The following is a 14,216-nucleotide window of genomic DNA, read 5'->3' on the forward strand; positions in this document are numbered from 1 at the left end:
ATTTGGCTCCTGCCAAGGAGGACATGCTGTCCCTTTACACACAGGAAACAAGTGAGTGGGATCCTGGTCAATTTCCAGTTTCCACAGCTCAGGTAACAAACTTGGGGCTGGTCAGGCAGCAACGAGGGTGCTCTGAGCTCTGGGTTTCAGGCCTGTCATTGTACAAGCCCCAGCATTCAGGTCAAGCCCATAACATGTGTTGCTACTACCTCTGTGTAAATTCTCCAAGAGGCATACTGAAGGTATCTTTTTTTCTTTTTTTTTTTTTTTAAGAATACTCCAGAATACCCAGAGGGATTAATAACCATAGGTGAAACTCATTCTGCTGTGACTCTGAATTGTGTTTTAACTTTTGGCTTAATATTAACAAGAGTAATTATACTATCCTGTAAGTGAAATGAAAGGATCAGTTCTTGAGAAAACGCACACACAACTTGTGATCTTAGCTTACAAGTTCACAAGAGATGTACCTGACTTTGTCAGTTTAGTGCCCCTGAAAGATGAAATTTGCAGAGCTGCATATCACAGGAATTTCTGAGTATACAGAAGTTCTGTGACTTGCACCTTCCAATGCCCCAAAGTTTATTTTCGTTCCTATATATTCTTAGTGGCCACCCTGTACCTCGCTACTGACGTGTATCACAGCTCGTGCCTGGGCTGGTCTGCAGGCCCCAAGAACATCTGATTATGGGGGAGCAGGCTTTCAGAACGCCTGCCCAGCAATCTGAAATATTTTCCACAGGCTGAAATTCCACTGGAAGAGATGTTTCCTTCAAGGGGATCTCTTAAGAGAGCCAGCCAGCCTGTACGTTCGTAAAAGTCCCTAAAACGTACCCACTGTACTTTCTGCCCAGTTTCCTTGTATAAGAATAACTGTCTTGAAATCTGGTGTTGATCATTCAGTGCACTTAAGATAGTTTTCCAGGAAGATCTTGAAATGTTTTGCAATTGAATGATAGATGGCTTCTATTTCTTAAAATAGCTTCTTTTAAGGAAAAGAACACTTGTCATTGAGCCATGCTTTGCACTGTTTTCACACATTCTGTATGTACAAATACATGGCTTTTTCTTTTGTTTTGAGACATATTTTGATTTGCCGTTTGATTTCTTATTGGGTCCTTTGCTTGTGCAGTAGTGTGTTACATAGTTTTTACATATTAAATGTTTAATATTTACAACATTGTAGATTTACCAGCTTTGTTTTATTGTTAATCTTTAGTCTTATACCACTGTGGTTGGAAAATATACTTGGTGTGATTTAAATTTGTCATATTGGTTACGTCTCTTTTTATGTGACTTAACCAGGGGATTCTTCTGTGTGCACTTGAAGAAAATGTGTAGTCCCTTTGTCTTGGATAGAATGTCTTACACATATGCTATAGAGCCATGTATTCTGAAGTAGGCCCTAAGTAAAAAATGTTCTTGTTGAAAAAGAAGTAATAACTTTAACTGAGGGTACTCTTTTAAAATAAAGCATATCAGAGAGGAGGGGGGCCAGGGGATGGGTGAAATAGTTGATGGGGATTAAGGAGTGTATGGAAATCTTAAATCACCGTATTGTACACCTGAAATTACTATAACACTGTATGTCAACTACACTGGAATTAAAATTTAAAAACTTAATTAAAAATTTTTTTAAAACCCCAAAATATATGACTTTGATTTGTGATTCAAAATATCCAGTTAACAGCGGACTCCAGTGGATTATTGAGGAGAAAGTAACTGCTGGTGGAACCCAGAAGGCCTCCAGAGGAGGGCGGGTGGAGTGGGGGAGGGGCAGAGCTGGGTCCAGGGCTCAGAAGGCCCTTGCACAAGCCAACGCTACCATACAACTCAAGCTATGAGTGCTCACCATCTCGAGACATCCCTACGGCAAGGCATTTCTGTAATCGACAGTGTTGGCAGCGGTTTCTACTGGTTCGATCAATCAAACAGTTCTTCTGACGAGGACAGGAGTAGGTGGCATTGCTTTGCTGACTTCTCCTGAAAAAGCCCTGTGATTCAGTTATAAAATATAGAACAGGTTAGTGTCAGTTTGAGCCGTATGTTACGAAAGGCCGTATACTAAGCACTGAGTAGCATTAATGTTTAATGGAGAATTAAAGTTATAGCAGATCATCCAGGAGACCATTAATGACATTAAAGTCACTGTTTTTTCTTGGGTAAAACTGATCCCTAGAGCCTAATCCTCTGTCCCTTACACACGCGAAACTTTAACTCCAACAGATGGCTGCCTACGTGATGAGGCCCTCTTGACTTCTGATGACTAAACGGTGTGCTTGATGGGTCGGTACAAAGGCACTTATCGTTAACCTTTACCTCCAAAATATTTTTAGTGGAATAAACAAAACATTTCTCTGGGATGTCCAGAGATAAGGAGAATGCCGCCTCAGTGTAACTCATGGTGGATGCAGTCCTGCTGTCCTGGGTTCTCTCTCTTAGCCCACGGACCCCTACCACACTCCAGGCATCTTGCATTCCCTAAGACAGAATCTCCTGCCCCAAGAACTTAAATGACACCTGGATGGATTATCTTGGCAGATAAATCAGAATGAGAACACTCCTCAATCCTTGAGAGTTTGGAAATATCAGGAGTTCAGAGTCATGGCCTTTATTTAACAAATCCAATCCGATGTTCATCAAGTTCCATTTACTTTTTTTTTTAATTAAGATTTATTTATTTATTTGAGACACAGAGTAAGTGAGCACAAGTAAGAGGGCCAGAGTGTGTGGGGGGGAGAGAATCTCAAGCAAACTCCCCGCTGAGCATGGAGTCTGATGCAGGGCTCAATCCCAGCACCCATGAGATCATGACCTGAGCTGAAACCAAGAGTCTGATGCCTAACCGACTGGGCCATCCAGGCGCCCCTCCACTTACTTGTTAAGCACTGTTTTGGAAATGAGAGGTGTATGCAAAGATGCCTAAGGAGCTAATGACCTCAAGGATTTCATTTATTCATTCACTTATTCATTCATTCATTCATTCATTCACTCTTGCTGACTTCTTGAGCTGGATCCTTACTACGTTATTAATTTTCAGTGTTCATTCTTTTCCTAAAGCTACACATTTTTCTTTGGGTTATCTTTTAGAATAAGTTTTGCTATGTAGTGTTAGCATTACCATTCATTTGAAAACATGCTCTAATTTTCAATAGATTCTTCTTCAATAGATTATTTAGAAGTACATTTCTTTTTTTTTTTAAAGATTTTATTTATTTATTCGACAGAGATAGAGACAGCCAGCGAGAGAGAGAACACAGGCAGGGGGAGTGGGAGAGGAAGAAGCAGGCTCATAGCGGAGGAGCCTGATGTGGGGCTCGATCCCAGAACGCCGGGATCACGCCCTGAGCCGAAGGCAGACGCTTAACCGCTGTGCCACCCAGGTGCCCCTAGAAGCACATTTCTTAATTTCTAAACATATGGGGATGTTGGTTGTCTTTTTATTGTTGACTTATTTCTTAGTGGTTTTGCAAGCTAGGGAGGTCCTGAAGAAAAGGAAGGTAACCAGAATCCTTTCCATGACGTAGAGCCATCAAGGGTACAAAAGAGCATTATTATCTTCAACTCCTTAAGGGTAAAGATACATGACCTCAACAAAGGGGACACCACTGGCGAGGGGAGAAGTAAAATCCTGAAGAACTCACAGAGTAGTGGGCACACTGACAAAGGTACTTTCTCACCAAGAGATTTTTCCGGAGGTCAACTTGGCAGTTGTATCAAAATCCTTAAAAATATGTCTATTTATTGCATCAACGATTATCCTTTAGGGAATATATTTTAAAGGAATATTAGGAATGGTATAAAGACTTATGTACAAGGATGCTCATCATAAGCACAGGCCAAAATATAAAAATAATTTAGAAAGATGCTCAAGGTCCCACATGAGTGAGTTGTGAGAGTCATACTGGATATCCATATCTTTGGAAACCAGTAAAAATGGTATTTCAGAAATGCAATTATTAACATAAAAAGGTGATAAAAATAAACATCTTTCCGCTTATCCGTGCTTTCTGATTTTTCTACAGTATGTAGGTAGAAAGATACGGGAACTACGTGGGGAAGAGCAATCTAGTAAATCTGCTTTCTTTTGTGAAGGGCTGGTGACCGCGGGTTAAGTCAATGGCCATGACGGATAAGACCTCAGTTCCCACCTTTTTGTTCTGGAAGCCAGCCTAGAATGGGAGGGGGCAGGGCACTGACCTATCACCCACTCTTGGCTGTCTGCCGAACTACTCACTGGCCTCAGCATGGGCGGGGCTGGGGACCCGGGGTCTCAGACCGTCTGTCTGATGTGCTTTGAATCTCACTTCTCTCAAAATACCTAAAGCTGTGGGGTTTTTTGTTTGTTTGGTGTGTTTTTTTCCTCTATGAAAAGCAAGTGAGAAGAAGTAAAGCTTTCTTTGGAGCTTAATGAAGAGAATTTGAGAAAATAAAAATGGTGACAGAGACAGCTAATCCCTAGAAAGAGATACTAAGAGGTACCGGTCTAGGTATTTGTCTGAGATACAGAATCTCTGTCAAAGCTGAAAGGTGTCTATTTCTTGAGACTCGACCGTTCTTCAGAGCCTCCGTGTTTGCTATCACTACAGGTGCCTGGGATCAGGAATTACTTGCCTTGCCTTTAGCGGAGGCTGAAATTTTGCTTGCTTCACAATGAACCCGCTCCATTTTGTTCTATGATCATCAAATATGGAGAATGTCCGAGTGATCTCTTCTTCTCTGAATGGAAGCAGTACTCACGGACCGCCAGGCTATCTCCCAATCCCTCACCTGTAGACCAAATCTCAGCATCTGTCACCTTTCCTCCTAGGTTCTCCGCCCCTCCCCCCCCCCTTAAGAATTTCTTCTCAGAATCCTCTCTGGTTTCTCCACTTCTTTCCAAAATATGAAATCCAGAACTAGATAGAGCTCTTGAATAATGGCTGGGTCATTAACAAAAAAGATGTTACTTTTTAGTTTCCACTTATTAAACTCCAATTAAGAACAACCATCACTAATAAGTTCCAGAACGCTGGCATAGAAGCCATATAAAACCATCAGTTTGCTCTACTACCAGGGAATGCTGTGAAAGCATAATGATGATGATGATGATGACAGAGAAATTTTAATTAGTGCTTGTATTAATCACATATTTTTATTTATATTTTTGATGCTTTGATGTCTTGGGGTCTTGTGACCCAGGAGAGATTACATTTCCCAGTGCTAGCTAATTCCTGGAGATCGCAAACAGCTTGCCCCGGGGCACACTTTTCATAGGCAAACCAACCAATCCAGAGCCCATCTACCCAACCACCTCCTCTCTGAGGCTCTCACACTCTGGGCCACTATTGCCCTGCCCATTTTATCCCGGGACCAGGTACCAGACGACGAGGGCTGCCTAGACGCCAGAGCTGGTGAAAACTAGCCAAGCTGAAACCTGCTTATCTTGCCTTGCCCATTCCCTCTTAAGGGAAATCACAACATATTTCCCCTTTCTCCCTCTCCCTCTGACTGACCTTGCTGCTTCCCACTGTGGCCTCCCCTGCTTCCAGGGACCTGTGAGTATAAAGCCTTCTTCCTTTGTGTTTGCGTCTGTGTCTTACCTACCCGACTAAAACCAATCCCAAGTATCGTTACAACAGTGCTTATTATGGTGCCAGGTACCCTGTGCTTTCTGTGGATGACGTCCTGTGATTCCGACGAGGGCAGCATGAGGAAGGCACCACCGTTTCCTTGGTTTTCGGGACCTCTAGCACCGGGTAAAGGCAGGGTATGAATTCATGCGGCTTAATTCCAGAACGCACACTTTGATCCTTTTTTTCTGCTGCCCTTGCGTGTCAGAAGGACCCCCACTTGGTTGTTCTCATAGAGGGCAGCCATTAAATCGGGCAAAGAGACAGGTATGAATAAAGTAGCAAGACTCATCTACTCCGAAATTGCTGTTTTCCTTCAGGTCAGCCCTGTTAGCAGGACTAAAGGCCACTGCCCAGGCATTTTGCAGATTTTTTTCCTAAAGCCACCTCCTGATGGGGCTTGGAGTCACATGAAAAAACCAGTCTCATGATCTCACTGTTTTCCCTCATTTCTGACCAGAGCATTAGGTCTCCTTTTATTCACGTTACTTATTTCTAATTTATTGGGAGAGATTTGGAAAACAAATAAAACAGTAGCAACAACAACAAAAACAACAACAACAAACTTACGTCAAGGACACGGCGAAACTCAAGACCTCTGTCATGAAAGGTATCTGAGTAATTACGCCATAAATTGCAAGGCAAATCCATGAAGCATTCCACATGTGCTTTGAGCACTGAGGCTGGAACTAATGTCTGGCTTCCAAGCTATCAACTTGAAAAAGAACTATACTTCTTTAGATGGCTCAGCTTTGAAGGGTTTGGGGAAAGCAGGAGCGCAAATAGACACACCTTGCTCTTCACAACACCATTTATTCTACACTGAGTCAGTTGAGCAAGTGCCTGCTGAAAGCTCTGGGAGTGGCGAAGAGCCAGAGAAGAGATCCTGCTTTTGGACTGAGGCAACAGAGTCATGCCCAGAAGGAGAGCTACCACATACCATGTGGGATGGGTCAAGTGGGGTTATAAGGTGAGAGCTATGAAGGGAGAGAGAGGGTAAGCCTGTGTGACTCAGATAAACCCTGAACTTTATATTTCGGACAGAATGAGGGCTTGGTCTTCCTTTTCTCTCTCTCCCATCCTTCCTCTCTCTCTCTCTTCCTTTTTTTTTTTCTTTCTTTCGTTCTTTCTTTCATTCTTTCTTTTGTTCTTTCTCTTCATTTCAGCATTCCTGGGGATTTCTCAGGGGCTTCAGGATTTGGGAAGTTAAACTAAAATATTTAAAGCTAATGAACACATAAAAGGAGGAGGATTAGAAGAGCAAGAAGGAGGAGAAAGAAAGGTAGAAAATATGGTAGGTGTCTTCCCATCTAAAGGTAGAAATATACTCATAAATGTAGAAGCAGGGTCTCTACTGACTGGGGAGCAACCCTGGAAAGAGTCCCAGGGAGAAATGAGTGAGCTGAGACACAAGTTCTAGGGCTTGGGGAGTTTGAGGCCACACAGAGAGCAGGGGCAGCACAAGCCAGTGCATGGCGTTTTGGGTGGAACTGAAGAGGTATGTAAGAAGAAGAGAGAAACCGCGGAAGCTATGAGTTAGCTAGAAAAGATATTAAGTTCACAGTTTTGGAGTTTTATTGCCAAAAGATGACCTAATGAATTACTTCTTTGGCTTTCTTAAAAGTTCACTTTTTATGGATGTCTAAATACATGGAGATACGCCCTTGTGAACTTGGTGGGCTTGGGCAGAGAGCCACCATGATGAATTCCAGGGGAGCAGAACTTGATGTGACTGTGGCACACTATCACCACCTAGTGGCAGCATACCACCATGCAGTTACTGCAAATACCTCATTAGAATAACAGAAAAAGGCCTTTAGAACTGAAGAAGTTGAGAGATTATCAGGTTCAGTAGTTCTCAAACAGATGGTGCATCAGAATCACCCATGAGGCTTTAAAAAAAATACACCTGAAATCTATTGAACCAGAACCTTTGGGGATATAGTACTGAACATATATAAGAGTTTGAACAATATGAAGGTGCCATTTTTGCAGGCCAAAAAAAAAAAAAAAAAAAAAGGTATCAATTTATATGATAAATATTTTAACAAAGCTTCCTGAAGATTCCACTGCCTTCCCCATGTTAGGAACCACAGATCTGCTCTAGTATTCCTATTTCGTAGATAACAAAAAGGAAGCTCAGAATGGTTAGTGACTTAAGGTTGTCTCATGCCTGGTAAGTATTAGTGCTGACACTCAAAGTCCAGTATCCTAATTTTAAGTACAGTCCCCTCTCACTTAAGTGTCTTTCCTGAAGTGTTGGGCTAAGGGAAGTGACATCACACAGTCCTGACTTCCTCATACACACCGTCTGTATCGATTTCCATAAACTCAAAGAGAACTCTCCAATGTTTACTCCCTTAGCCTTGCAAAGTGCCTTTCATAGAGTTTTATTTCTAATTTCTGCCTTCCATCGTCTGGAAACTTCTAATGCCTAACTTTTGACTTTATGAAATTGTTCCTCATTCCTACTAGTTTGGAGTTCCCCATGACTGGGACTGAGGCCATGGCGTATGGGAAAAGACTCATTCCAGACCGCAAGAGCTGAGTGTTAAAATTTCAGGAGTTTTGTGAACCAATCATAAATATAACCATTATTTAAAATTAACTTATTATTATTTTATTACTTTGCTATTCTCATGTTCCTGAAGATATTTACATCAATTATATCTGGACCGTGAGGACACTACGTAACGGTGTGCTATGTCTTCCCTGCTCTGCATTCACTGAGAGGTCACGTTGGGAGGCCTGAAATTGACCACGTGCTGGGAGTGTTTATGCCACAGAAACTGGCAAAAGCTACAAATTGGGGCTTGATTTAATTGTGCTGCTTATTGTCTAGATTTAAAAAGTGATAAAGAAAGCACTAATGTGGGTTAAAGGTAAAAGTATACAATGTCTGTAGCCATCACACTGTGAAGAGCACAACAAATTTGAGGAAATATTCTTCCAGTATTTAAAAACTATTATCTGATTCAGTAAGGAGGTTGCTCATGTCATCACTGGTGAATGACTAAGTTCCAAAACACATCCTCATTATTTCACTTTCCTCTTATTCATTAATGTAAATGAAAATATCAACATTCATATTGGCACCGCAGTCCTTCATCAACTGCAAACACAGGTACGGATGTAGGAGTTCAGCAAAAATTACTGAGAGCCCCTGGCGAGCATCATTGGTCTATATGAAGTTTAGAGAACAGAATATTGCAGATTTCACTGTTCGTGAATTGTGTGACATTACATCAGTGACATATACGTTGAAGTTATGTACAGACAGATAGACACTGTTTTCCAAACTCAGTTAAAAACTGACCAGCACGTGACTGGACCAAGCCAGGTTCCCATCAGGCTGTCTGAATGAATCCCTGGATTCATTGGATGGGCCTCTACCCGAAGTTGTGCTTTGGCTTTCTATAGTTCTATCATCCCTTGCTCTGCCCCACAGACACACACATTCTTCAGTCCCTTCAACTGAATGGTTTTATCTTCATTCCAGAACAGAACATATCCCAGCCCACTGCCCGTTTCCTGGCCTCCTCTCCTCCAGTGTCTGCTTGCTCAGTCAAGGGACCAACTTCATCCCAATTACTCAAGGCAGAGCGATAGGCTTCACTTCATCCCGACCTCCTCCCCTCCTGCACCCACACGGTCACCATATTAGGCTGTTTCTTGCCATCTTCCTATTTCTCAAATCCTTCTACTGTTCTCCATCTTTACTGCAATTTTCTCAAGTGTATATACCTAACATCTCCCAAATTGGTTATTATACAGCCTCCCAATAGGTCTCCCTGCATCCATTCACATTCCCTCCAATTCATTTTCACACACTTACTGGAGACCTTTTCTCAAACATCAACCTGATCGGGTCTCTTCCCTGCTTCTTAGCCTTCAATGGCTCCCTACTGATGGTCAGGCTACAACCACCCGTCCAGGCAACTCTCTCCTACATTCAGTCCTCTTTTCAAAGTCACACTCTGGCCAAGCCTCAACTGCTGTGTTCACAGTTCCTCCAAGGGCAATCCCCCAACTCCCCCACTCCACCCCCACTTGCAGAAGCTCTCCCCTTCTCTTCAGGATTCAGAGAGATAACCACTTTCTCTGACTTTGCCCCTCCCATGTACACCTTGATGGCCAGGTCTCCCTCACTGATTGCTTTGTTTCTTTGTTTCCAGGAGCTAACCCAGTACTTAGAGAAATCAACAAATACTTGCTGAATGAATGACCAGAGGGAAAAGTGACCGTACTAATTAAAAACCATGGTGACAATCATATGCTGAACATATACTCAATACTAGGCACCGTGTAGGACACTTGGCAAACATTACTGATCTGCAATTCATATCAACCTTGCAAAGTAAGTATTTCTAGATCTGTTTTACAATGAGAAAATTCAGGTGCAGAGAGGTTAAGCCATGTGTTCGAAGTCAGACAGCAGGTAAGGGGAGGAGTCAGGATTTGAACTGCTGAACCCTACACGCATCTTATTCCAAATGCCATAGACTTCTTAATACAGTACCAAAAAAGCATTGAGACAAACACGTAGGGCAGATCGAACGGAACAAGATAAACAACAAAACCAAACAAACAAGCCCCAAAGCCCCACTTTTCAGTTCTGTAGTCAAAGTTCCATATGACAGTTTAGACGCAGGAGAGGGAGGTGACATTTCATAGGGTGTCAAATACCACGTTTATATACGGGTAAGAAAACAGTTTCATTTGCTGGATGCACTCAATAAAAAGCTTTGAAATATACACGGCGTTTCCTATCGGAGTTATTAATAATTTTGCCCCAAAGTGTGGGCTGGCTGGACGGAGAACTATGGGTGTGGCTGGGAAGGTGCTCCGAGGGTCCTGCTCTGAGGGGGCTCCCCTCCTGTTTGGGGTTCCTACTCAGTAAGCCAGAGGCTGAAATGCTGATCTGATGTTTGGTCTTTTGACAATTTTCACTTAATGAATTGATTCCTACAGTTCATTAACATACCCACTTCCACTTCTGTATACACATATGTCTTAATTAGCTGTTCATTGGCTGTTTAATTACAAGAAAACAGCTGACAGCTGCCTTGCTGAATTCTAATGGCAGACGCTTTGGAACGGCTACACATTTGCTTTTGACAACCAAGATTTATTCATAACTCTATGATTTATTATGAATGTTCCTATGCCTGCCTGAATTATTGTATTTTCCAATACAACTAAAAAATTGGAATTTGGGGGGGACCATCGAGGTGGGTGTTACGCCTCCCTCTCATAGCAGAGAATCCCTTCTGTAAATGACTAACTGTTACAAATTTATTTCTCTGGGCAACTTTCTGTTGAGAATATTCAGACGTATGGGGGGTGGGGAGAAGAAATATCTTTGGATAAACATGGGCAGAGAGTTAAGTATTTAAAGTTAAGGAGGAATATAACTGATCGATTTAATTTTACTGAGGGGTAAGGAGAGGGCATGAATAGATCAAAATCAGAGACAGGAAGAGGCAGAGGAAATGACAGAATTAAAACAGGGGGCGCAGGAATAATCATCCTCAAGGAAGCAAATGAAGAAGGGAATTTGTTCTTCAGGAAAGAATAGGCCACCTCATTCGCAGAAGTTAGCTGGTACGGCGCTACACTCACACAGCTGGTAGCAATAAATCATGACATCATAGATCTCCTGAACTACTTTCCCCTTCAATAATGACTGGCCTCCCTGTAGGATTGTATGTGCAAATGATCTCTGATTAAAGCTGACCTCATGTGTCATATTTGGTAAGCGTAGATGTCTGCTCTGCCGTCCTGTGATCTGCCACACTCCGACTCAATCCAAATATACACATTCAACAGCGGTGATCCCCAGGCGAGCGTGAGGAGCCCCGCCCTGAGCCAGACCCTATGTTAGAGCCCTACTGACATCAAGGCCAATAGCCCAGCATTGCCTGTGAGCTGAGGAAGGGCAGCAGTTACTGAGACATGATTAAGACCAAAACAAAGAAACAAAAAATACAGAAAAAAAAAATCCAAATCATCTTGATGCACATTGGGGTTTCACACATTCTACTAACCTGTGCATCTCATCACAGGACTGGAAGAGTGAGCGCAACGAAAATTTTTTCTTATCACCTGGTATATAACAGAACTGAAACTCTGATGTCACAGGATGCAGTAACAGCCAAGTCTAATTTTCATTTTAAATGGCTAGCTCTAATATTGGGGCCAGGTGTTATAAAACATTAAAATAAAAATGGTGGGCATGAATATATCAATGCTGAAATGCGGATAAAATTGGTCCAACGCTAGTGACATTTCATGACTGAAATAAAAATATTACACTCCTCTAAAAAACAATTTGAGCCTAAATGGAATATTTATGGACATTTCTTTTTAGCCAAATACCTACAAACCTCTAGAAATTGCTTTAACTCTTTCAGGGGAAAAAAAGGGAAAAGTACCAATTTTGCATTCTGGGTATCTCTGAAAAGGCTTTTTCATTGTTAATCTCAGACAGCATATTGGGTTTTTTTTTTCCTTTTTTTTTTTTAAATTCAATTTAGTTAACATATAGTGTATTATTAGTTTCAGGAGTAGAATTTAGTGATTCATCAGTGATTCGTGAGTTGCATGCAACACCCGTTACATCAAGTGCCCTCCTCAATGCCCATCACCCATTTAGCCCATCCCCACCCACCTCTCCTCTAGCAACCCTCAGTTTGTTCCCTATAGTTAAGAGTCTTGCATACTGTTAATGCAAAGACACTACTCCAAATTCTCCCTTCGCTGGGTGGAAAAGGAAACTTTCGTAGATCCAGAAAGTCTAAAGGATATAGATAACTGTTTTTATTGTGAGATAAATCTTTCTTCATCATCATCTGAGCAGCCACTGTATCTAATGAGGAAGCTAGGAACGGAAGTGGAATGAAAAATAGGACCACTTCTCAAAGGAAACCTCAACCGGTGTCATTTTTCTATAAACACTTCAGCATTTTTATTCACTTTGAAGACTGAACCTCAACCCTAACATCCATAGCCTCTGTTTTATTTCTGGCCTTTTCCTCTGCCTGCCCATTCCATGGTCTGCCCCCTCCTCCCAGACAGGCCTGCCTCAGTTTACCCCACACCCCCTCCTGCTGCTCACCCAGGTCTGGGACTAAATTCTGTTCCAAGAGCTCAGAAACATGTTTAGTGACAGACCTAAGCCCCTGCACGCCTCGATTTTATGTTTTTCTGAAATGCAATATTCAAGACATGACCAAAGCTGGTACACTGTTCCCTCATTATTTCAAAAGAACAAGTAGGGGCTCCTGGATGGCTCAGTCGGTTCAGCCTCTGACTCTTGTTGGTTGTGATCTCAGGGTTGTGGGATCAAGCCCCTGGAGGGCTCTGCACTCAGCATGGAGCCTGCTTAAGACTCTCTCCCTCTGCTTCCCCCATGCTTGTGTGTGCGTTCTCTCTCGCTCTCAAATAAAAATAAAAAAAAAAAATCTTAAAAAAAAAAGAACAAGTACAGTACCTTTTTAATAAAAACCTTGGAATAATAGAGCCTTTAAAAATTTGGGAACGGCATACTCTTCCTTATTTTCCACCATCCACAGAAAGTGACCCTTTGCTTCCTTTGTTGTATGTTGTCCCCAAAAGATAAGCAAGACTTCCCCACCTCTAGGTTTTTGCTGCCTCGTGGGCATGTGCTGTTCGTGCCACACCATAGCTTGTAGCCTTACTCTAGGATTTAGTTCTTTTATATATATATATATATTTTTTAAGTACACTTCACCAAGGCATAAATGAAATACAGAAACACACCATTGTTAAGACACACCTTGATGAATTTTGGCCATGCGTACACCTGTCGGAACCACCTCCACAATCAAGACGGAACATTGCCACAAGTCACAAAAAGTGTCCTCTCTTAGCAGTCATTTCTTACCTCGGCTCCAGGTTACTACATCTGCTTTCTGCCATTACAGATTTAAAATTTTTACTTCTTCTAGAATGACATATAAATGCAATTATACAGTAATTATTCTTTTGTTTCTGGCTTCTGTCACTCACCATAATGTTGTGTGTGCAATTTGGTACACCCTCTCTCACTGCTAAGCAGCACTCCATCCTATGGACCTCATTCTTTCATCCCTTTTTCAGTGGATGGGCGTTTGGGTTGTTTCCAGTCTGTGGCCGGTATGAATAAAGGTGCTACAAATATTCAGATAAAAGTCTCTCTATGACAGGTGCTTTTGTTTCTTTTGAGTAACTACGTAGGATGGGTTGTTAGGTCCTACGTTAGGTTGATAACTTATCACATTACCACCTTTTTCCAAAGGGGCTGTACCATGTCACCACCCCCCAAGTAATGTAGGAGACTGGAAAGTTCACCACTTTCCCTGCATCTTCTCTGCAGTGTTTTTGTTTTTCTGCGTGTTTTGCTCTATTTTAATTTTAGCCTTTCGGATGAATATGTCACGGTATTTCACTGTGGTTTTACTTATATTTCCCTCATGATTGAAGATGTTGAGAATATATTCACACGTTCACTGGTTCCTTGTCCAGTGTTTGTGAAGAGATTATTCAAGTTATTGTTTTATTATTATTATTTTTGTCCTTTTATCTTAAAATTTATTTGTTTTT

The 14,216-nt window shown here is 41.9% G+C and overlaps 1 protein-coding gene across 3 annotated transcripts in view; it reads right to left on the bottom strand.

The window, feature by feature from the left end:
* The window catches only part of RORA (RAR related orphan receptor A), a 700,240-nt gene that overhangs the window by 23,215 nt on the left and 662,809 nt on the right, over positions 1 to 14,216 (bottom strand). For all 3 annotated transcript variants that reach the window (XM_026518610.4, XM_057306299.1, XM_026518612.4), the window contains one exon: positions 1,853 to 1,994. In XM_026518610.4, coding sequence (XP_026374395.1) covers positions 1,853 to 1,994 — 142 coding nt within the window. The remainder of the gene's footprint in view (positions 1 to 1,852; positions 1,995 to 14,216) is intronic.

This window comes from Ursus arctos, unplaced genomic scaffold (assembly GCF_023065955.2).
Source record: "Ursus arctos isolate Adak ecotype North America unplaced genomic scaffold, UrsArc2.0 scaffold_36, whole genome shotgun sequence".
NCBI lineage: Eukaryota > Metazoa > Chordata > Mammalia > Carnivora > Ursidae > Ursus > Ursus arctos.